This window comes from Carassius auratus, chromosome 18 (assembly GCF_003368295.1).
Source record: "Carassius auratus strain Wakin chromosome 18, ASM336829v1, whole genome shotgun sequence".
NCBI classification, from domain to species: domain Eukaryota; kingdom Metazoa; phylum Chordata; class Actinopteri; order Cypriniformes; family Cyprinidae; genus Carassius; species Carassius auratus.
Genome location: NC_039260.1, coordinates 16,243,283 through 16,267,327, shown reverse-complemented (window position 1 = coordinate 16,267,327; position 24,045 = coordinate 16,243,283). Strand labels below are relative to the sequence as shown.

The window sequence follows — 24,045 nt, the reverse complement described above, 5'->3', positions numbered from 1 at the left end:
TGTGGGGCCATGTCATCTGCTGGTGTTGGTCCATTGTGTTTTCTGAGGTCCAAGGTCAACGCAGCCGTATACCAGGAAGTTTTAGAGCACTTCATGCTTCCTGCTGCTGATCAACTTTATGGAGATGCAGATTTCATTTTCCAACAGGATGTGGCACCAGCACACACTGCCAAAGCAGTACCTGATTTAAGGGCCATTGTATCCCTGTTCTTAATTGGCCAGCAAACTTGTCTTCTATGGGGTATTGTGAAGAGGAAGATGTGACATGTCAGACCCAGGAATGCAGAAGAGCTGAAGGCCACTATCAGAGACACCTGGTCTCTCATAACACCTGAGCAGTGCCACAGACTGATCCACTCCATGCCACGCCGAATTGCTGCAGTCATTCAGACAAAAGAGACACAACTAAGTATTGAGTGCTGTACATGCTCATACTTTTCATGCTCATACCTTTCAGTTGGCCAGCATTTCTAAAAATCCTTTCTTTGTATTGGTCTTAAGTAATATTCAAATTTTCTGAGATACTGAATTTGGGATTTTACGTAGTTGTCAGTTATAATCATCAAAATTAAAAGAAACATATTTGAAATATATCAGTCTGTGTGTAATGAATGAATATAATATACAAGTTTCACTTTTTGAATGATAGTTCACTGTTATATTGACAAAATGACAAAGCATTTTGACTATCATGTTTGTAAACAATGACACAAGGACTTGTCATTCTGATGGCACTGATGTTCATTGATATTGTATTAAGGATTTTGAGCAAGTTACAGGCTTTGTTTTTGTCTGGGTTTGTACCAATTGTTTTGAAAAATGCACTCACTGGTTTGCAAATCTTAAGAATTATTCAAGAAATGATATATAGAGAGAGAGAGAGAGAGAGAGAGAGAGAGAGAGCAGTTATTGTCATACAAAAGAACAAAAAGTGTTTAAAAGAATCATGAATTAAGCTGGCACGTTTAAATGTTTGTTAACATATTTATTTGTTCTTACTTTGATTTTATAGCCCTAGCCCTAGCCCTAGCTGAGATCTGCTTCTGCTGCTCATACTGTGATCAGCCGCCCTTCCCCCACAGAACTCTCTGATCGCGCGCGCGCCCTTCCCCCACAGCACTGTCTCTGACTGACTCACTGCAGATGAGATGCTTGCATATCAGCCCTGCTGTGGGTTTGCAGACTTCAATTGACTGTTTTGATTAATAAATGCTATTACAGTTTTTTTTCAATCGCTTACAAGCGCTTACCCATACTTTAGATACTTTTTCTAAACTCTTAACACAGACTCACACCTACAAAACACAATTGGCCAAATGGATAATTTTCTTCTCGAAAACACATTTTGTTAAATATATACTAAATCTTAATTTCAAAATAGAACACATCTTTCTGTCAACACACCAACTTTACCAAAACACTGGAAATCTGACTCAAAATTAAATTATTCTGTCAAAGAATAACACTTGTTTTCACCTCAAAAGGTACATGCAGTCAATCAAAGTACACCAGGTTTCAAAATACTGGCTATTGTTGACATTACAAAAACTGCATAGACTTTTATGTTTCAGTTTTACAGGTATTTGCATGCAAAACATGCAATTCACTGTTTTACACTAAATTTCTTGGTTAGGAACTGTATGTCCAAATGTACAGTAATGTTCACATTCAAAAGCATTCCAGTAAAAAGCTATTTTTTTCCTTTACTGTTTACTGCAGGAGGTACAGTAGAAACGCGGTATGATACAACAGAACAGGTTTGACAGTATTGCTTACAGTGAACAGAATATCCATCTCACTGCTCCTGCTCTTCTCCCTGGCCCCCTTGCTCTTACTCTTCCTCGTCCATACATTACAGTGTTTGTCTTTTTCTGTTTCCAAAAATATTACTCTTCAAAGTCCTCCTTTTACTGTATTGTATAAGTGTCAATGTAATAGAAAAAAAAATAACCCCTGCAATTGAGTCTAAGGCAGATTGGAATCAGCTGTGGTTGGCCCAATTTACACAACATAAATCAGCTAAGATAAATTGTTTTTGAACTGATATAATTGCAGAAGCAGAGGTTTTTATACTGTATCTAAGGTTTGGACTATTGTTTTTGCTATTGTGGGATGTTGTGTGTTAACATTTGTAAATACTACAAAAACGATCCATAATTTTGTTGAGAGGTATAGCTTGTCTGTTCAGAAAATGTAAGCATTGTGGAAATGTGTTCAATGACTCCATATTGTGTAAAAACGACATGAAATGTGTGAATGGTATGGCCACAATAGACAGATGCTGTGCTAATTGTGTTTAGAGTTTTGAAAATGTGACAACTGCTTGGACAAATGCTTGTTAGCGACTGAAAAAAACTGTAATAGAAAATAAGATGTCTGTTCAAGAGATCTAGGTTGCTCATTTAGACAGTTGTGAGCTCTTGTTTACAGCAGACCTGCACGTTTTGAATATTCATATTTGTAATCCTCTTAAAAGCTTTATGATGTGGTGTTATTTCAGAAAATTAAGTACACCTTCGGTACATTTTTTTTACAAACCAGTGCACTTACTGGTTTGAAAATCTTAAGAATGATTCAAGAAATTATATATCTATGTATCTCTCTCTCTCTCTCTCTATATATATATATATAGAGAGAGAGAGAGAGAGAGAGAGAGAGAGAGAGAGAGAGAGAGCAGTTATAGTCATACAAAAGAACAAAAGTGTTTAAAAGAATCATGAATTAAGCTGGCACGTTTAAATGTTTGTTTACAGATTTATTAGTTCTTACTTTGATTTTCAACTATAGCCCTAGCCCTAGCCCTAGCTGAGATCTGCTTCTGCTGCTCATACTGTGATCAGCCGCCCTTCCCCCACAGCACTCTCTGATCGCGCGCGCGCCCTTCCCCCACAGCACTGTCTCTGACTGACTCGCTGCAGATGAGATGAATGAATGAACTAACAAAAGTCTTGTGAGCTCTAGTTTACAGCAGACCTGCACGTTTTGAATATTCTTATTTGTAATTCTCTTAAAAACTTTATGATGTGGTGTTATTTTATAAAAATAAGTGCACACCGGGTACTTTTTGCTCTTTTAAACCAGTGCTTGTACGGACATGCGCACTGGTTCGTAGTTTGAGGTGGGTGCTCGGTTAAAAAGTGATCATGTGCTCTGTCCACTTCATCACATTTTTTTTTTAAGTTTGAAGAAACAGTACTGTGGTTAAAACAAATATCATTGCCACCAGATAATTTTCTATTAGGCCAAATAAATGTAGTCACAATTTCAACGTGAAATCCAAATACGTAACTACGTCATTTACGCAAGTCAGTGACGGTGGTGTTTTCCCGGGAAATGCAGACACGTGAGGATGGAACGCGCGAAACAGACGACAAACAACCCACCAGGAGGAAAGGTGAGATCAAGACTTGTCCTGACAATGCATGATAACTAAATACATTGTGTAATATGAAATATAGTACGATGTATGTTTATTTTAGTGGTTTAATTATTTTTTGTAATAGGGTTTTATTTACTTCTCGATTGTATTTGAGTTTGCTTCTAAGCCTGTGTCATTTGATGATTTGTTGCAATAATGAAAACAAATTGTATATATAAAATTGACTATTAAATATCATTTTGTTATTTTTCATATAATAGTACTTTAGGTTCTACAAAGTAATCAAGACACCGAGTCAGTGGTAGTTTACTAAATCATTGTTTTTCTCAAAAGTGTTGTAAAATATAAACAGTAATTTGAAATAATTCATTCTCATTTTTTAATATCATTATTTTATATATTATATTTTATGTAATACATTATTACATTATTTGCCCCCGAATTGGTTTTTTAGTGGAATGTTTTATTTTAATAATTTATCTTCACTGAGATTTTTTTGCACAATGACCATGAATTGATACTTTATAATATTTGTATTTTGTTTCAAGCTCCAAAGCAGACAAAAAGCACATAAAAAATAGTCCATATAAATCTAGCTGGTTATTGACTGAAAATCTCCCATATACTTTAGCTCTTAAATCAAATATAGATTGACATCAATTGTGGTTACAAGACACACAAGAACCAATGGTTTTTGGCATTAATGACATTTCCATTAAAAAAAATATATATATATAATATAAAGATTTGTTCCACAGAAAAACACAACACCGGTTTGGATATGAGGGTTAGTATGTTAATTATGTGTGTTTTTGGTGAACAATTCCAGTAAGATCAATAGGATTTTTTAAAATATGCTTGTTTATTTCATTCACCTTATATTTATTTGTATTTATTTTTTCCAGTCATTTCAAGAAAGAAAGTCGCCATGCTGGGAAATAAAAGACGTAGGAAACCTCTGCAGGACGCTGAGCATCACATTACCTGTAAAACTGACAAGCCTGGGCTTCGAGAGCAGTTCATCAGCAAATGTAAAGGCAAGTATAAATGACTAAGCAGTTTAGTAACTAATAACTAGGGCTGGGGGATATGGCAAAAAAGTTATCACGATAATTGTTTTATATTAGTCGATATCGATAATTATCACAATAAATGTCAAATCTTTATTTCTTTCAAGTTTAAAGGCAGATATTTGCTCCTAAGTGAAAGTTGTAGAAACCAGAGCATTAATTGTGGTTTTAAACTACTCTTTATTGTCAGAACATATCATGACAAACACTTGCCAAACAGGTGAACATTTCACAAATCTGAGGTAGAACATTCAAACATTTGTTATTTTTCCTTAACAAAATAAATATATTTATTGGAAAATGTATTTCTTAGTTCCTGGATGTGCTAATGGGGGATATTGTTTCAAGTCTTGAAACAGGTTTGTGTTGCCTGACTTTGATGGCACGGATCTTCAGCACAGTTTACAGTGCAGGCAGCAATATTAATATTAGATATATTTTGTCTCAAAATGCATATTTGACAATGCTTTGCAGCAGTATTAGATTCAGTTAGGAGCAGATTTACTATGTAAAATTTATGTTCATTAACAAAAACAGTAACATCTTTTAAAACGACCTCAATTTTATTTGGTAAAATGTAATATTCTGACTGTTTGAGTTTTATTAAAATTAACCATTGGTCATCCAGTATCATGCATTTAGATCATGATAACCACAAAACCAAATACTGTAACTATTTTATTAATCCTTTAATACATTGTCTACATTACAGTTTTTTTCAATCGCTAACAAGGGCTTAACCATACTTCAGATACTTTTTCTAAACTCTTAACACAGACTAACACCTACAAAACACAATTAGCCAAATGGATAATTTTTTTCTCAAAAACACATTTTGTTAAATTTATACTAAATCTTCATTTCAAAATAGAACACATCTTTCTCTGCACACACCAACTTTACCAAAACACTGGAAATCTGACTCAAAATTAAATTATTCTGTCAAAGAATAACACTTGTTTTCACCTCACAAGATACATGCAGTCAATCAAAGTACACCAGGTTTCAAAATACTGGCTATTGTTGACATTACAAAAACTGCATAGACTTTTCAAAATAAAAACAATCTCTCACTGCTCCTCTCACTGCTCCTGCTCCTCTCACTGCTCCTGCTCCCGCTCCTCTCACTGCTCCTGCTCCTCTCACTGCTCCTCTCACTGCTCCTGCTCCCGCTCCTCTCACTGCTCCTGCTCCTCTCACTGCTCCTCTCACTGCTCCTGCTCCCGCTCCTCTCACTGCTCCTGCTCCCCTCACTGCTCCTCTCACTGCTCCTGCTCCCGCTCCTCTCACTGCTCCTGCTCCTCTCACTGCTCTCACTGCTCCTGCTCCTCTCACTGCTCCTGCTCCCGCTCCTCTCACTGCTCCTGCTCCCCTCACTGCTCCTCTCACTGCTCCTGCTCCTGCTCCTCTCACTGCATCTCTCACTGCTCCGGCTCCTCTCACTGCTCCTGCTCCTCTCACTGCATCTCTCACTGCTCCTGCTCCTCTCACTGCTCCTCTCACTGCTCCTGCTCCTCTCACTGCTCCTGCTCCCCTCACTGCTCCTCTCACTGCTCCTGCTCCTCTCACTGCTCCTGCTCCCGCTCCTCTCACTGCTCCTGCTCCCTCACTGCTCCTCTCACTGCTCCTGCTCCTGCTCCTCTCACTGCTCCTCTCACTGCTCCTGCTCCTCTCACTGCTCCTGCTCCCCTCACTGCTCCTGCTCCCCTCACTGCTCCTCTCACTGCTCCTGCTCCTCTCACTGCTCCTGCTCCCCTCACTGCTCCTCTCACTGCTCCTGCTCCCGCTCCTCTCACTGCTCCTGCTCCCCTCACTGCTCCTGCTCCTCTCACTGCATCTCTCACTGCTCAGGCTCCTCTCACTGCTCCTGCTCCTCTCACTGCATCTCTCACTGCTCCTGCTCCTCTCACTGCATCTCTCACTGCTCCCGCTCCTCTCACTGCATCTCTGACTGCTCCCGCTCCTCTCACTGCATCTCTCACTGCTCCTCTCACTGCTCCTCTCACTGCATCTCTCACTGCTCCTCTCACTGTTCACTGCTCCCGCTCCTCTCACTGCTCCTCTCACTGCTCCCGCTCCTCTCACTGCATCTCTCACTGCATCTCTCACTGCTCCCGCTCCTCTCACTGCATCTCTCACTGCATCTCTCACTGCTCCGGCTCCTCTCACTGTCACTGCCTCTCACTGCATCCCTGCTCGCCTCACTGCCTGCTCTCTCACTGCTCCCGCTCCTCTCACTGCTCCTGCTCCCCTCACTGCATCTCTCACTGCTCCTCTCACTGCATCTCTGACTGCTCCTGCTCCTCTCACTGCATCTCTCACTGCTCCTCTCACTGCTCCTCTCACTGCTCCTCTCACTGCTCCTGCTCCTCTCACTGCTCCTCTCACTGATCATTTTCCTCAGCTTTCAAATGCATGTTCAACAAGTGTTGGCTTCATCCTTAAATAGGGGCCACCTGATTCACACCTGTTTCTTCACAAAATTGATGACCTCAGTGATTGAATGCCACACTGCTATTTTTTTGAACACACCCCTTTCAACTAATTAAACTAATTGCCCAATTGCACAGCCTTAAGAGCGTGCATATCATGAATGCTGGGTCTCATTTGTTTTCTGAGAATCTACTGAACTTACTGGTAACTTGTTTGCCACGTAGCAATAAAAAAATATACGAAAAACCTTGATTATTCTGGTTAGTCACATTGTACTGCTATTATTTTGAACAATACTGTATATCCCACATTTCATGGTGCAGTTAATATTATTAGGCTAACGTTACAGTAAATCCGTAGTAAATGGTGGGAATTTGTAGACAAAGAAGCCTTCTGACTGACCACAGTGTTTCTCCTGTTTGTCAGCATGGTTTAATCGGCCTTTAAACTGGTTTAAATCACTGAAACGTGTGTTCTTGGCTGAAGTCAAGCGCTTCTCACTGGATCTGATGACAGAGACCGATCAGAGTAAACTCATCAGCTCTAGTGAGCTCGCGAGTCATGCTGCGCTGCCGTTTGGACTTTGAGCTGAGCGGATAAACGGTCCGTGTGGCGCGTGGGTCAAATGAGTTCGGTTCCGCTTTTGGCGCATAAACATTATCGAACATTTATCGAACTCTGGATATCGTTTTATCGAGAAATTATATCGTGATAATTATCATTATCATTTTATCGCCCAGCCCTAGTAATAATGTTAATCTACAAAACTGAGAATTTAATGTAAGGCAAGTCATATGGTTGTTAGGCCACAAGTTAAACAGTACTTTATAAATATATATATTTTTTATTGTGCAGTCCAGATTCCTGAATAGAGTTCTGCTGGCATGAGCCCTAACTGTACGTACACACAGCCGCCGACTTGAGCTGCAAAGAAGCTCTGGCCGCCCTGTCAAGGACGCTTGTCAAAAAGTACGGGGAAGCTTGTTGACGCTTTGGCCGCTCTGACATAGCATGGAGAAGAGAAGTGTCACAACATAAAATGTAATAAACAGAAAAAACAAGCAATACACTGAAGAAACCATTTATAATGACAGAATTATTATAACCGTTTTGGTCACATTTGTTTGGGAAGAAAAGAATAATTAGCTATTATTGTTATATTAATATTATATTTACTTTAATGTAATTGGTCAAATTGGTGTTACCGTGAGCAAATTAATTGCATTCCCGCTTAAAACGAGCGCTCGTAAATATTTCAAATAAGTTGAGCTCATTCTCAAATGTGTATCACTGTCGGATAATCGTGAAGTTGCTGTGTTTGGTGCTGCTTGAGAAGACATCGGACTCGGAGATTTTGGGTTCATGAAACCCTCCAGGGCCGTTATCAATTCAGAGAGTATCACCGGCTGGTGCAGCAGCTGCGGCTCGATGACGAGAGGTACGTCCAGCGGAACTTCAGGCTGGACACAGTTTGATAGCGTGTTGATAGAACTAATGTTTTGGTAGGAACGAAAGTTTACATCGTATGTTTCTCCGGAATCAGCCAGCGCGAAGGACGTCTATATTCCGATTGGTTGCTGGCGTTTTGCTGCTGCTTGCCGCTGAACATAGCTCATTACCATAAAGTTGAGCTACTTCAACTTTCAGATTGACGCTCTAGTCGCTCAAAACGCCATGCCAAGGAATTTGACGCTCCTTGCAGCTGAGAGAAGCCAGCTTCCATTGAAAATGAATGACTTCCGGTAACTTTGGAAGCTCAAGTCGGCGGAGGTGTGTACGTCGTACAGTAAACCAAAGCAGTTGCATTTTTGCACTTCTGGTTCCATCAACCCAAAGTCAATGTTTATTTGCACATACATAACCCAATTATGCATAATAAGCCAACAGTTCTGGTGGTCATGTAAACGCAGACTAAGGTAATCATAAACGGCATAAGCGTAAACCAATCGACACAGCTAGATTTTGTCTATGTTGTTCCAAACCCGTAAAACCTTCGTTCATCTTCGGAACACAAATTAAGATATTTTTGATGAAATCTGAGAGCTGGATCACTCCTCCATAGGCTTCCAAGGGACTGAAACTTGTTGGCCCAGAAAAGTTATAAAAGAGATCGTTAATATAGTCCAAGTGACTACAGTGGCTCAGTCTTAAGTTTGTCAAGCGACGAGAATACTTTTTGTGTGCAAAAAACAACAAAAATAATGACTTTATTCCACTATTCATTTCCTTCTCTTTGGGCCACGAGTTTTTTCACGTAGTAAAACTGCGCAGATTCACGTAGTAAACTGCGCAGGGGTCTGTGTTACACGTCACCACGTAGGCTCACTATTGGCCGACGCTGGTCATGTGTGTGATGCGTGTGACGTGCAACACAGACCCACTGCACAGTTTTACTACGTGAACTCACTCGAGGCCTAGAGAGAAGGAAATGAATAGTGGAATAAAGTCGTTATTTTAATTTATTTTTTGTGCACAAAAAGTATTCTCGTCGCTTGATAAACTTAAGACTGAGCCACTGTAGTCACTTGGACTATATTAATGATCTCTTTAATAACTTTTCTGGGCCAACAAGTTTCAGTCCCTTGGAAGTCTATGGAGGAGTGATCCAGCTCTCAGATTTCATCAAAAATATCTTAATTTGTGTTCCGAAGATGAACGAAGGTTTTACGGGTTTGGAACAACATGAGGGTGAGTAATTACTGAAAGAAATTTCATTTTTGGGTAAACTATCCCTTTAACCTGTGTTCTGTGGCTTATTGAAGTGAGCATGTGTGATGTGTGACAGGAAAGTGTCCTTATTGTGGATTTAAGCACCTCCAGAGAGAGCAAGCGTTTTCTCTACCCAAGAAACTCTTAAAATGTGTTCTCATCTCATGCAGAGGTGGTACAGTCAAAATCCTGCATCCGATACTGGATGAGAGGAGAATATGAGTCTGTAAGATTCCCACTGATATTCTGGAATACTCTTGGGCTTTATTTAACATCACAAGTGACATGACATATGAAATACACAAAGTCAGATACACATATGGTTTGCTTTTGACGTCATTAACCTGATTTACTTATAAAGGCACACAATCAGTCAAACATACATTACAAGAATGTAGAAACATTATATATATTACACAAGGATATGGATTTTCTATAGGGTTCTAAAATCCTATAAGGTTTTTGTGGAGGGAACTAGGTGAGGTGAACTACCGGGTTGCCCTTCAAAAATACGTCATCACTGCGGCACTCTGTTCTAAACAATATATAGCCATGATCATATTGTTTGTGTAAGAAAATGTATGTAATTTTAACTGTATAATTTTAAGACTAAAAAGTATGAAAAGCAAAGCATGCTTTGAGATTAGCCTGACTGACTATTTTCCTTCAGTAATTTCCCTTCTACATCATATAATGTACATCATATGGTAGAGAACTTTTAGTAAGAATCAAAATAATATTTGACATTAAAGAAACTGAAGCTAATGTATTTCTCCTCTTCAGGGCGTGGAGTTTTCACCACTGGAGCTTTTTTCAGAGGTGATTTTGTTCTTGAATACAGAGGTGAACTTCTGAGTTCACAGGAGAGTCTGGACCGAACTGGACACTACACTGAAGCTGAGAACACGTTCCTGTTTGATTTTCAGTGGCATGGCAAAAATTGGTGGTGAGTACAGAACTGTTGTATTGATGTAGTAGGTATGCTAAAATATCTGGAACTGTAAGATACTTAGTTCATGCCTGTAGCTCTGTTCGCTCGTTTCTTTTGGTCCAGATATGCTTAGTGTTCAGATTGGCATTTCTATCGTTGAACCTAAGTTATGATTGACCAGTCTGTCCTTTTTAGGGTCACATATTCCTGTTTTTGGTTTATTTACATGTCTCTGGTCCATGTTATGTTCATATTTCATTTGAACTGCACCAGAGTTCATTTGGAAGCCAACTGAGACCCTTCTTTTCAGCGTCTCGGTCCGCTTGTTTGGTCGCACCAGGTTTCAAATAGCAGCTTTCACATTTATTCAGATGAACCACATTAACAGTCTAAAAAAACATGCCAGATGTGAACACACCCTAATACTTCAAATTCACCATGAACTGACATAGAGTACGGAGTGTAGTTTCTTTGAGTCATCAAAAAAAATTCCCCCTGTATTCCCTAAAGAGAACAACATGGTAACTTTTAGATGCTTTTATCTGAGAGCTGTACATTACCATACATTGCAGTACACTATCATATAGATCAGTGGTTCTGGTCCCTCCTCTGCAGATTCTGTAGGTCTCCTTCACCTGATGCACTCAGATGAGTTCATAGAGCCATGTTCTGATGATGAGCTCCTCATCTCAATCAGGTGGATTAAAACACGAGACATACAGCATATGCAGAGCGGTGGGTTCCCAGGACTGGGGTTCAGAACCACTTGTAAAAATAACTGTACATGTCTAGCATATATACTAAGATTATAAGTATTGAGTGTTCATTTTATGTTTTTATAGCATGGATGCATCTAAAGAAGACTCGTCTTTGGGAAGACTTGCAAACGATGAGACCAGAAATCCTACTTGCAAAATGAGAACTGTTGAAGTGAGCAGAAAACCTCACCTGTGTCTGTTTGCTGTACGAGACATTCTACCAGGAGAGGAAATCACTTACAATTATGGAGACTCAGATTGGCCATGGCGAGTCAAGGTACTATCAATAAAATGCTAAAGAGATTGATCAGTAATTCATGATAATTTTTTACTCTAATTCTGATTAGTTACCATGTGATTGTGGTCTCATATTTCTCAAGACTTTGAATAAAGCATCAGCAGAATCCACTGATAAAAAGCCAGCCAGCAGTTTGCGCCTGCATAAATCCGTAAGTCCACTTTAAAACATCTGTATCATTATTCTATATTATTGACTCTCTCAGCATAGAGTTGTGTGTGGAATGATATATAAAGTATAGGACAGCTAGAGGAATGAACATTAACAAGTTTTTTTGTCCTTTACAAATATTCTGATATTTTGATATTCACTGGTTTCTTTTCTGACATCTAGCCCCATTGTGCAGCTTCTGTTTCCTCTCCTGAACTGGACAAGGTAAACAGCAATGGTCCTCATAAGCAGTCAGGCAAAGCAAGAACATCAAGGAATAAAACGGTAACCATCTTAAACATGCAGCAACTATCTACTGATGTTTACTGCCAGCTAGTTAAAAATGCAATAAGTGATTTCTGAGAAACACTTAATATTTGAAATCGACACCCAAACAAACACACCCCTCCCTTCATTGCTCCGCCCCCAAAATAATGAACACGCAACACAGTAAACCACTATTAGCTGGTGCTCAGGTGTTCAAATAGAAAATATCTTTATTGCTGGCAAACCATAGAATGGTTTGGTTTAAGTTGATTTGTAGGTGCATATCGACTTCATCAAGCACCCGTGTCATTTGAAATGTATTTATGTACTCACAATTAAAAAAAACAAACAAGAAATTATTTAACGCTGCAGTCCTAGTTTTTCGTCTTTGTCGCCATTTCTGTTCGAAATCTGCAATTGCAGTCATTCGTGGAACTATCAACTTTACATGGGTTGTGCTTTAACACGGCACAGCGCGAATGAATCCAATGTTTTGAGGAGAATGCGCTGCTGTCAATCACATCGCGTCGGTGTGGATACTGTCATTTGCAATGACAGATTAGACCAGTGGTTCCCAACCTTTTTCAACTCACAACCAAACACATATGTTTGCGCGGCCCACTTCAAAAAAATTAACTGACTGGTTAATAACTTAGTACTCAGAAGCTAGATTTTAAACTATATTTATTGAATAAACTAGGGCTGTGCGATATGGACAAAAAAAAAAAAAAAAAAAAACTATCGCGATTTTTTTGATCAATTTTGCAATTGTGCTTTTACAGTCATAAATGCATTCAGGATTAATTTGAAACATATTTCCAAAAGAAAACCAATCAGAGCTTTATCAAAAAGTTGTAACATCTCTAGAACAGACATAAGTCAAAATTATCACTATAGTGAAGATGTAAAAAAATTTATAGACTTGTGGCAAAATAAATAAATAAATAAAAAATCCTGTATACAGGGACTTTTTTTTCTTTTTTGCCATGCATTGTTCATAGAGCTCATTAATTGTAGCGGTGCCTCAGGTGTTTGCAGTGTATGCGGTCAGCAGTGAGAGCGCATAAATATAACGCGAAAGCACATTAAAATAATGCATGAGTGCGAATCTCTCTGTTCGCAGCAGATTTCCTTTGCTCTGTCACAAAACCGGTCGTGCTTGCTCAGATACACGCTGCTTTGCGAGGAGAGAGTGTGCACACTTAAAACTTGTCTCCTCTCACTTAAACTGCATCCTGTTCACTAACAAATTCACTCTATGCTCATGTGTTAGACATGAATTATTTTCGCACGTTTTATTTCTAGCCTTTTACCGCAGTGAGAACGCTCTGATCCGTCAACATTGGCTCAGAAAAAAGGCGCATCACAGACAGTGTGTGAACCTGGAGTTAGGCATATGCGCACGCTCAAATCGTGATTTTAGGACGTTTTCTTTTAATCGCACAGCCCTAGAATGGACTGGAAATGAACAGAAAATAATTGGCGGCCCACCTAGGGGGCCGCGGACCACAGGTTGAAAACCACTGGATTATACTTTTTGGAAGTATGAGTCATGACCAACAGAAGAATGTTCACCGGAAAATGACACCTGAACAAGTAACATCCACTTTTGTTCTGACCAACTAAGGGGAAAAAAAGCATTGCAGTAAATCGCGCTGATGAAAGGTGGGGTATGTGATTTGCAAAACGGCCGGGAGATTTTGAAAATACACAACTCCTATGGTCTTACCTTCTTTCCTTTGACTCCACCCATTCGAAGTACATGGACATGATGGGGGAGGGGGTATGGTACGACCGTTTGATTGACGCAGTTACTGTCTAATGATTCTAGGTGGTCTTGGAAATGATTGGCTGGAGTTTTTCGAGTCCTGCCTGTTCCACAGATGATTAAATTGCTTACTTTTCATTTCAGTGCTTCTAACTCAGTGGCTGTAAGTGGGTTAGGAATAGGATTTCAAGTGATTTTGAAAAAATGGACAAAAAAGAGAATTACATACCCCACCTTTAAATCTAACAATCGCTTATCAATTATCATATCACATCAAACCGTGCAAACTATACTTTGTTCTCAAATTGTTAATGTTAACAACATCAGCATTGTGTGACTACATTTAAGGCCCTTCAGATATTTATCCTTGTTTTCGTGTGGCCCAGGCGGCCAGTCTCTTTTTTTCTGTAGCCACTCCAAAGTCCAAGTCACCCACGTCACCTTCAACCTCGCCTGTGCAGCCCTCATCATCCTCGCCTGCCTACAGAGGAGGAGAGCGCATCAACAAAGCTGCTTGCGAATGTGGCATAAAGAACCCTGAAGCACTGTCATCAACTAGGCTCAGGAAACACATAGCAACCATGTCTAAAATTCTTAACCTTAATGAGAATGAAGCAGACCAACTGGCTGATTTCCTTGGTCACGATATCCGAATCCACAGACAGTATTATCGGTTACCAGAGGGAACACTGCAGCTGGCAAAAATGAGTAAAGTCCTAATGGCCATGGAGAAAGGAACACTGTCTGACTACAAAGGAAAGAAACTTGATGACATTGAAATTGACCCAAATGGTATGAGTATACATGCTCTGTGTGTATCTGTGCTGTACATATTTGCAAAACAATGTATATATTCATGTCACAGATACTAGGTATAAGCAATAAAGTGTTCATTTTTCGTTAATTAATTATTAAGAGCAACTTGAGGCCCAAGGTGATTCCATGTCAAGTGATGAGGAGGATTCCAGTGACCTATCTCAGACACCAGCACCAGCACCAGTACAGACTGATCAACCTGTTCAATCTGAACAAGCTGTTTCACAGGAGGATCAAGGTAAGAAAAATCTCTACATTGCACAAACAACAATAATCAAATAAACATGAATTGGCTCCATGCAGCAATATCCAGACAAATTAAAAAAAAAAATTATGCATTGGGAACACAGTCTTGATTTGCTCTTTACTCACCGATTTAGTTGTAATGAGAATGTGTAATGAGAATTTACTTTTTAATTATTTCATAGGTTCTTCAAATGCTCCAAAAAAGAAATGGGAGGACAGTGAGGTAAAAGCAGTAGAGAGACACATGATGAGTTTCATCAAGACATGCAAAGTTCCTGGTAAGCAAGACTGTGAAAGATGCATTCACGCAGAGCCAGAAGCTTTGAAGCAGGGAACATGGACTGGTGTGAAAAATTATGTGCGGAACAGGATCACGACTCCTAAAAGAAAGGGTGGTTTGTAGGGAGGGACAAACACTTCAACACTTTGCACATTATGCTCTTTTTGTAGGAAATGGAGCTAAATTAAAAGAATTGAGGATAAAGGTGTAGAAATATTTTGTGGATGGAATGAAACAGAATATAAAGTGAAAAGTTAGAGTATAAGAAGGTTAATGAAGAAGTAGAGGATAGTAAGAGTCAATTTTCTTTGTTCAGTTACAATATAGTTGGATGAAATGTCATGTTAAACTTTTTGATATTTCTGTCATAGAGGGAGGAGAGAATGTAAAGATGATAAAAAAGGGAAGAGTGAATAGCTGTGCTGGACATGGGCTGTGGCTGGATGTAACCGATTGGTGAGAGTTGCTGTGTGCAGAAGAGAGAAGCTGAAAACTGAGATGTGATGTCAGACACTTTCTGCTTCCCGTAGTGATGCAGAGCCAGAAGCTTTGAAGCAGGGAACATGGACTGGTGTGAAAAATTATGTGCGGAACAGGATCACGACTCCTAAAAGAAAGGGTGGTTTGTAGGGAGGCACAAACACTTCAACACTTTGCACATTATGCTCTTTTCGTAAGAAATGGAGCTAAATTAAAAGAAATTAAGATAAAGGTGTAGACATTAAAATTAAGAGACGCTCGCGCTGTTTGCATACTTTACCACAGCTGAAGTAGAAAAAATGCATTATTTTCCAAATACACAGATATTTCGGAGACATTTTCATTCAATACATGCACTGCTTGATACAGTGTCTGTTTGTACAAGAATAAAGTTCAACATAAGCCTAAATACAAACGTAAAGCGGGAAGAGAGAATGTAAAGGGGGACGTTAAAGGACGTAAAGTAGAAGAGCATGTAAAGGGGACGTAAAGAGGGAGGAGAGAATGTAAAGGGGACGTAAAGAGGGAGGAGAGAATGTAAAGGGGATGTAAAGAGGGAGGAGAGAATGTAACTGGGACGTAAAGAGGGAGGAGAGAATGTAAAGGGGATGTAAAGAGGGAGGAGAGAATGTAACTGGGACGTAAAGAGGGAGGAGAGAATGTAAAGGGGATGTAAAGAGGGAGGAGAGAATGTAAAGGGGACGTAAAGAGGGAGGAGAGAATGTAAAGGGGACGTAAAGAGGGAGGAGAGAATGTAAAGGGGACGTAAAGAGGGAGGAGAGAATGTAAAGGGGATGTAAAGAGGGAGGAGAGAATGTAACTGGGACGTAAAGAGGGAGGAGAGAATGTAAAGGGGATGTAAAGAGGGAGGAGAGAATGTAACTGGGACGTAAAGAGGGAGGAGAGAATGTAAAGGGGACGTAAAGAGGGAGGAGAGAATGTAACTGGGACGTAAAGAGGGAGGAGAGAATGTAAAGAGGGAGGAGAGATTGTAACGGGGACGTAAAGAGGGAGGAGAGAATGTAAAGGGGACGTAAAGAGGGAGGAGAGAATGTAAAGGGGACGTAAAGAGGGAGGAGAGAATGTAAAGGGGACGTAAAGAGGGAGGAGAGAATGTAACTGGGACGTAAAGAGGGAGGAGAGAATGTAAAGGGGACGTAAAGAGGGAGGAGAGAATGTAAAGAGGGAGGAGAGAATGTAAAGGGGACGTAAAGAGGGAGGAGAGAATGTAAAGAGGGAGGAGAGATTGTAACGGGGACATAAAGAGGGAGGAGAGAATGTAAAGGGGACGTAAAGAGGGAGGAGAGAATGTAAAGGGGACGTAAAGAGGGAGGAGATAATGTAAAGGGGACGTAAAGAGGGAGGAGATAATGTAAAGAGGGAGGAGAGAATGTAAAGGGGACGTAAAGAGGGAGGAGAGAATGTAACGGGGACGTAAAGAGGGAGGAGAGAATGTAAAGGGGACGTAAAGAGGGAGGAGAGAATGTAAGAGGGACGTAAAGAGGGAGGAGAGAATGTAAAGGGGATGTAAAGAGGGAGGAGAGAATGTAACTGGGACGTAAAGAGGGAGGAGAGAATGTAAAGGGGACGTAAAGAGGGAGGAGAGAATGTAAAGGGGACGTAAAGAGGGAGGAGAGAATGTAAAGGGGACGTAAAGAGGGAGGAGAGAATGTAAAGAGGGAGGAGAGAATGTAACGGGGACGTAAAGAGGGAGGAGAGAATGTAACGGGGACGTAAAGAGGGAGGAGAGAATGTAAAGGGGACGTAAAGAGGGAGGAGAGAATGTAAAGAGGGAGGAGAGAATGTAAAGGGGACGTAAAGAGGGAGGAGAGAATGTAAAGAGGGAGGAGAGAATGTAAAGGGGACGTAAAGAGGGAGGGGAGGGAGAGCATTAGGCTTGTTGGACTTCATGCAGTGCTGCACAGAACGATCAGCGGCTAACTTGAGCAGTTCTTGACGGTTAGAACTTGTGTCTGACTTCAGACAGCGACGCCCGTGACTGTGCCATAAGGCAACAGAGTACAACTAGAGTGATTGGAGAGCAGGAGGACTCAGATAGAGCAGATTCTCTAGAGCGACTCACGAGCTCTGATGATGACACAGCTAATCCACGATTGGCAGAGTACACTGCTTGACAATGATCACGTGTGTTTCATGTTTCTTCTCACACCTTCAGTTCCACTAAGGATCACATCTGTTCTTTATAACAGTAAAAGCTCTTTTCATGTAGTTGCGATAGACCCCACTTCACTGGTATTTAGGCTTATTTTGAACTTTATTCTTGTACAAACAGTAGTGCATGTATTGAATGAAAATGTCTCTGAATTATCTGTATTTGGAAAATAATGCGTTTATTCCACTTCAGCTGTAGTAAAGTATGCAAACTTAGCCTGAGCATCACTACAGGAAGCAGAAAGTGTCTGACATCACATCTCAGTTTTCAGCTTCTCTCATCTGCACACGGCAACTCTCACCAATCGGTTAGATCCAGCCACAGCCCATGTCCAGCACAGCTAATATAAGGGAGGAATAGAGGGAGTAAATGTAAAGAGGATAAAGAGAGGGAGGAGTAAAGCGGGTAAAAAGAGTGAGGAGTAGAGTTAAAGAGGATAAAGAGAGGGAGGAGTGAAGAGGGAGGAGTAGAGTTAAAGAGGGAGGAGAGAATGTAAAGGAGGAAGTAGAGAGATTTTGAAGAAGGGTGGATGGAGGAAGTACAGAGGATAGTTGGGCACTGAGAATCATTCCCACCTCAAGTTAATTGATTTTTCATTGTTGTTCTTTAAATTTTTTTTTGAAGTTCTGTCATTAACTGCAATGTGCACTTTCAACACAATGTGTCCAAGACTGTTAATATTAAAGAGTCATTTAATCAGAGTCCCCAAAGAGTCATTTAATCGGAGTGTGTGTGTCACTCGAGTCCCCAAAGAGTCATTTAATCGGAGTGTGTGTGTCACTAGAGTCCCCAAAGAGTCATTTAATCGGAGTGTGTGTGTCACTCGAGTCCCCAAAGAGTCATTTAATCGGAGTGTGTGTGTCACTAGAGTCCCCAAAGAGTCATTTAATCGGAGTGTGTGTGTCACTAGAGTCCCCAAAGAGTCATTTAATCGGAGTGTGTGTGTCGCTAGAGTCCCCAAAGAGTCATTTAATCGGAGTGTGTGTGTGTCACTAGAGTCCCCAAACGGTCATTTAATCGGAGTGTGTGTGTGTCGCTAGAGTCCCCAAAGGGTCATTTAATCGGAGTGTGTGTGTGTCGCTAGAGTCCCCAAAGGGTCATTTAATCGGAGTGTGTGTGTCACTAGAGTCCCCAAAGAGTCATTTAATCGGAGTGTGTGTGTCGCTAGAGTCCCCAAAGAGTCATTTAATCGGAGTGTGTGTGTGTCACTAGAGTCCCCAAACGGTCATTTAATCGGAGTGTGTGTGTGTCGCTAGAGTCCCCAAAGGGTCATTTAATCGGAGTGTGTGTGTGTCGCTAGAGTCCCCAAAGGGTCATTTAATCGGAGTGTGTGTGTGTCACTAGAGTCCCCAAAGGGTCATTTAATCGGAGTGTGTGTGTGTCGCTAGAGTCCCCAAAGGGTCATTTAATCGGAGTGTGTATCACTATTTTTATTTGTATAGAGTTTTTTTGACAATTACTACACTTTACAGAGGAACATGCCTAATGTCTTAAAACCCCAGTGTGTAGCCAAAGATGACTCTAGTGAGGAAAACTCCTTAAGATGTTTCTGTGATAATGATTAGTTTACAGTCGATGCTAAATTAACTAGAGGGATGCAGATTCGGTCAGTGAAAGGTTCTCTGTCATGAAGTGAAGTCAGTTTTATTTCTATAGCGCATGATACAATACAGATGGTTTCAAAGGAGCTTCACACACATAAAATAACTTGCAAATGTCAACAATTATGAAATGACTAATGTAGAGCTGTTTTGCAGTTGAAATGAAAGAAAATAGGGTTATTATTCAGCTCAATTCTGTTCATCTTTTGCTTCTGATAGTCAATCAGTCAAGTCAATAACATTTCTGAATGTTAATTGTCATTCCCCAACTGAGCAGCCAAAGGCACTTGATCTCAAGCTACAAATCAGACAAAACATGTAGGCTACCCATTTACAGTGATCTTGCTGAAAAGAAGAAACCCAGTTTACTCTCTCACACCTGTATCTTTGCACTAGCTTGATTTCACTGTCCAGTATTGGAACTTTAATTGTAATATTCTACTTCTGTCTTCTTAGGATAAATAATATATACCATCTCAACAATGTCCTGAAAGTATACCTTAACCAGAGTTTGTGTATCACCATGGTCCTCAAAGTATGACTTGATCAGAGTTTGTGTTTAATGTCCCCAAAAGCGACATATAAAATAATGTCCCTAAAGTGAAGGTAAAATGTCAGGTCTTTAAGGAAGGCTTTTATTGATCAAATCAAGTGATATTTGTGATGACAGCTTCTCCAGAAGTGCAGTCATATCTTTCTTTAGTCTCTAGACCCTTCAGAAAGGGGTGTCCCTAAAGGTAGGGTTTCCAGTCATACGTCCTCACATTGTGGTTAAGTAGGTATGCGTGTGTGTGTGTGAGAGAGAGTGTGTGTGTGTGTGTGTGTGTGTGTGTGTGTGTCTGTCTGTGAAGGCAGATTTTCGGTACATCAGGATACATTGGAATTTTGTTGGGACTCATCTAGAATATTCTGTAGCTCAAGGGATAACTGGTGCAGATGAGAAAATACTCTTTGTATGTAATCGGGTGGCACCAAGGGTCATTGAAATGCAAGGGTCCAGAGTTTCAAGGATTTGGACCCTGTTCAAAGCACTCATTCTCTATATCTTTCCCATGGGTACTAAATGATGGATCAGGTTTATTTTGAACTCAGTCTTGTAAGATCTCACTTGTACGATATGAGTTTGATTGCACAAAGCCAGGGTCAGTGGACTAGAGAGTGATTCCCTGTGTGTGACTGTAGTGTTTTCACTATGATGGTAATCACAGCCGTTTCTAAGGCATATGAGCCCTGTTTAAAGAAACATCTAAATTAATTAAGTCTTGACTTTCTCTCTTGTTTCTGTTTTTACTTCAGTGTACATTTATAGAAAACTTTTAGAGGTTTGTCCATGAGGTGTATTCAGACTATATGTTGTGTTTGTCACATCTTGAGTAGAAAGTAGTCTTTCTCACAAAGAAAATACTAATTTATTGTCCTAATGTATGGAAAAAAGGCATGACATTTGGTCACTGAATAGGCTAAGTTCAACTGATAACATTTGTGGCATAATGTAATTAACACAAAACAAGACTACCACAGAACAATAATGGCAACACTTCTCAGCATGCTTTAAGGAATCACATAAAAAGACACAGAAACACACACACACACACACACACGCATGCGCGCGCGTCCATTCATATATTGACAAACACATTTGTTTCTGAATTTTGGGGTTTTCCATGGACTTATTAATTTTATATACCATAACCCAACCCTAACCCTAAAACCTATTCCTTACAGAAAACCTGTTTGCATGGTTATACTTTCAGAGAAACATTGTTTACTATTCCTTGTTTTTTTTGTTTTTTTTTGCTAAACGACAGTGGGCACAACTGGAGTCACATGTGCAAAACTCTAACTTCAGTTTGCACAGTAGTACTTCATATGGATCAAACTCTACCGTAGTTCGTTTTTCATAGCTTGAACACAGTTTTCAAAATTCTACACACTTATCCCATGACTTTAACCACAACCTGTGCAACACTGTGGATTTACAGCACTTGGTTGCTAACACACTACTGTCAAAACTGTGAACCACATATTCAAAACAGAATTGATTTCAGCCTTGTCCCTTTCAAACACTGCTGATTGCAATTTCAGGATTAGCCCCTCAATTATTTGTTCGAATTACAGTATGTACTTTTAGTTTCTCATTACTGTAATTCCGTAAATTACTACAGACTATTGAAGCAAACTGCTAATTTCCATTTACCTTAAAGAATTGTAATGTTCTAAAAATGTAAATAAATCATGTGAAAGAATGTCACTCTTTTCTTTGAAGAAAACATTACTTTGTATGAAGTCAATGAAATTGTTCAAACTGTAAAGATGAAAAGTTTGTATTTTCTGTATTGGTGTTTGATGCTCGTGTTTTTACTCTCAGTATGCTCTGAATGACAGTGTGTGTTATCTCAGTGAGGGTTGTGCATAGTGTTTGGCTGCACTGAGCCTGTTTTGAGCCATGTGTTAAGAGTTGTGTTGCTTGGAATGAGTTTTGTGGGTGATGTGAACTGTTTAGCTCAGGTGACTGTTGGTAGTGCAGAGTAGTTAGAGTTTTGCACATGTACTGTAGCTCCAGTTGTTCTCACTGTCGTTTAGCAATAAAAAAAAACTGTAATATTTAGGCCGGTCCCCATAATGTCAAAAATTCAGGTTTTACTATCCTTGTGGGGACATTTGGTTGTCATAGTGTAGCATAAAAACAAGTACACACACACAAACACACATATTCACACACACAAATAGTCTAAAACATGCTACAACATACATTAAATTATAAACTGTTGGTGTTGCTGGGGTTTAAGAGAGAGTCCCCAAAAGCCACTAGACATTTTAAATACCTCACCAATCAGTGCTGTATTTTTACAGCTGATAAATCACTCACAAATAATAAGAAAGCCAATAGAGGAAATAGATGTATATGCACTCTTGGTGTCAGATTCAGTATTATATGAAATCTAATGCAGAAATATTACTGTAGACATTCACCTCAGATGTTTATATGATTCATAGAAAGCCATTTGTTGTTGTTGTTGTTTTTTTGTTTTTTTTTCGGTTGATTAAATTTCAGGTAATAAATTGCTATGACTAAAGGATTTGCTCAATACAAGCCGAGCAGGAGAGTAGAACTGTGACACTGAAAAAAAACCATCTGGCCCATTTCAGAGGGCCTGAGAATAATCTGCAAAGTAAATAACTAATCTCTACATTCAAGGGAAATTAAAGGCAAAAACCAGTCTCATAAGAATTGGCACTTAATTACCGCATGATTAGCATAATCATGCATGCTAAAGGAGACGCTAATGAATTACTCTTATTGGGAGACAAGCCACATCTATAACTGTACTAGACTGATACATATTTTGTTGTTTCAATCACGCTTGTATAATGGGTCTCCCATAAAAGCAATTTCATCAATCACTTTAATGGTCACAGACACTTGATCCTGTATTTCCCGGACTGACACCTTATAAATGTCTTGGTTACATTTGACAAACAGCAAATATGCGAGTTCTGTCATATATCATACAATGCAAGACAAAGCTGTATATGATTTAGGTTTATGTGTGACAGGCTTGCAGTATTGTTTCTGTTCCAGCAAGGGGCATTAATGCCCAACAATACACACTACAGTATGATTTGTTTGGATAAGAACTGAAACACCATGATATTTTCTTTTTCACTGTTTCATCTTTTTTTTTTTTTTTTTGACCGCATTAAAAGTAGATCACAGTACAAAACATTTAGCTGTCAGCATCTAGTGAATAGGGTTGTTTTCCCTACAGTTCCCTCTTGTAAATTACGTATGGGAGGTAGAGAAAAAAAAAACACTTCAGCCTTGAAGATGTGTTTTTAACATTGGTCAGCTCTGTTAGTGACTCCAAACAGCATTGACAGCCATTCCAACACAATTTGGCAGGCCACTACACACACACAAAAACATGAAACTGGCAATATTACCTGTAATACTTTGTGCTCATAAGTTCTATCACATATTTAAATGTGAAAGCTGTTAGGTGACCATGTTTTTGGTGTTGTCAGCAACAAGTAAAGGAATTAAATAGACTGTGACCATAGGAAAGGATCCAGTTGGACATGATCTCAGAGTTACTTCATAAATAAATGAGATTAAAAAAAAAAAAAAAAAAAAAAAAAAAAATCATTTGTAAGTAGTAGTAGTATTAGTACTACTACTCTTATTCAGTTGGCTCACATCATTGGTTCAATTTAGAATGTTCAAGATGTCATCTTTGGTGCTTATTTAAAATACAAAAACAAATACATTTAAGGCATCCATGTTTAGTAAATTGTTATATTGTTTGTAAATTGTAGTATTGGTTATTTTTCCCTTAATAAAATCAGTACTGGAGTTACGGTTGTGTTCTGATCAAGTCGATTTATCAGCGCTCATATTGAGTGCACAACCACAATGCAATTGGAAACCATATGATTCAAATCAACATGTTCCATAGTGCCACTAATTTCCTGAATTAATTTTATGTGTGCTAGAATTCAATTTAAATGTTTTTCAGTCTTGATGATGATCAAAGAGTTTGTAAAAAATAAAAAAATAAAAAAATAAAAAAATAAATTTAAAAAGCTTTCATGCTACAGTATATCACTTCTCCTCCTCAAATGTACATGGATATTGATATCATGCATGCATTTTATTCCAAAGTCCCCAAAGCAACTCTCATTCCA

The 24,045-nt window shown here is 39.4% G+C and overlaps 1 protein-coding gene across 2 annotated transcripts; it reads left to right on the top strand.

Annotated features, from left to right (window-relative positions):
* Positions 1-2,832: 2,832 nt before the first annotated feature.
* On the top strand, positions 2,833-16,130 carry LOC113118544 (uncharacterized). 2 transcript variants are annotated; one of them, XM_026287793.1, is made up of 9 exons: positions 2,833-3,394; positions 4,285-4,416; positions 10,375-10,537; positions 11,365-11,557; positions 11,661-11,729; positions 11,912-12,013; positions 14,150-14,555; positions 14,680-14,817; positions 15,008-16,130. In XM_026287793.1, the coding sequence occupies exons 1-9, from the start codon at positions 3,334-3,336 to the stop codon at positions 15,226-15,228; spliced, it is 1,485 nt and encodes a 494-aa protein (XP_026143578.1). In that variant the 5' UTR covers positions 2,833-3,333; the 3' UTR covers positions 15,229-16,130. The 2 variants fall into 2 exon arrangements, with proteins under 2 accessions (XP_026143578.1, XP_026143579.1); XM_026287794.1 differs by lacking the exon at positions 2,833-3,394 and adding an exon at positions 3,966-4,166.
* Positions 16,131-24,045: the final 7,915 nt, after the last annotated feature.

Coding starts and splice junctions, on each gene's coding strand:
- LOC113118544 (XM_026287793.1), top strand. CDS start 3,334: ATGCAGACACGTGAGGATGGAACGCGCGAAACAGACGACAAACAACCC. Junction 4,417..10,374: donor GTTCATCAGCAAATGTAAAG/GCAAGTATAAAT, acceptor TCTCCTCTTCAG/GGCGTGGAGTTTTCACCACT. Junction 14,556..14,679: donor CATTGAAATTGACCCAAATG/GTATGAGTATAC, acceptor TTAATTATTAAG/AGCAACTTGAGGCCCAAGGT.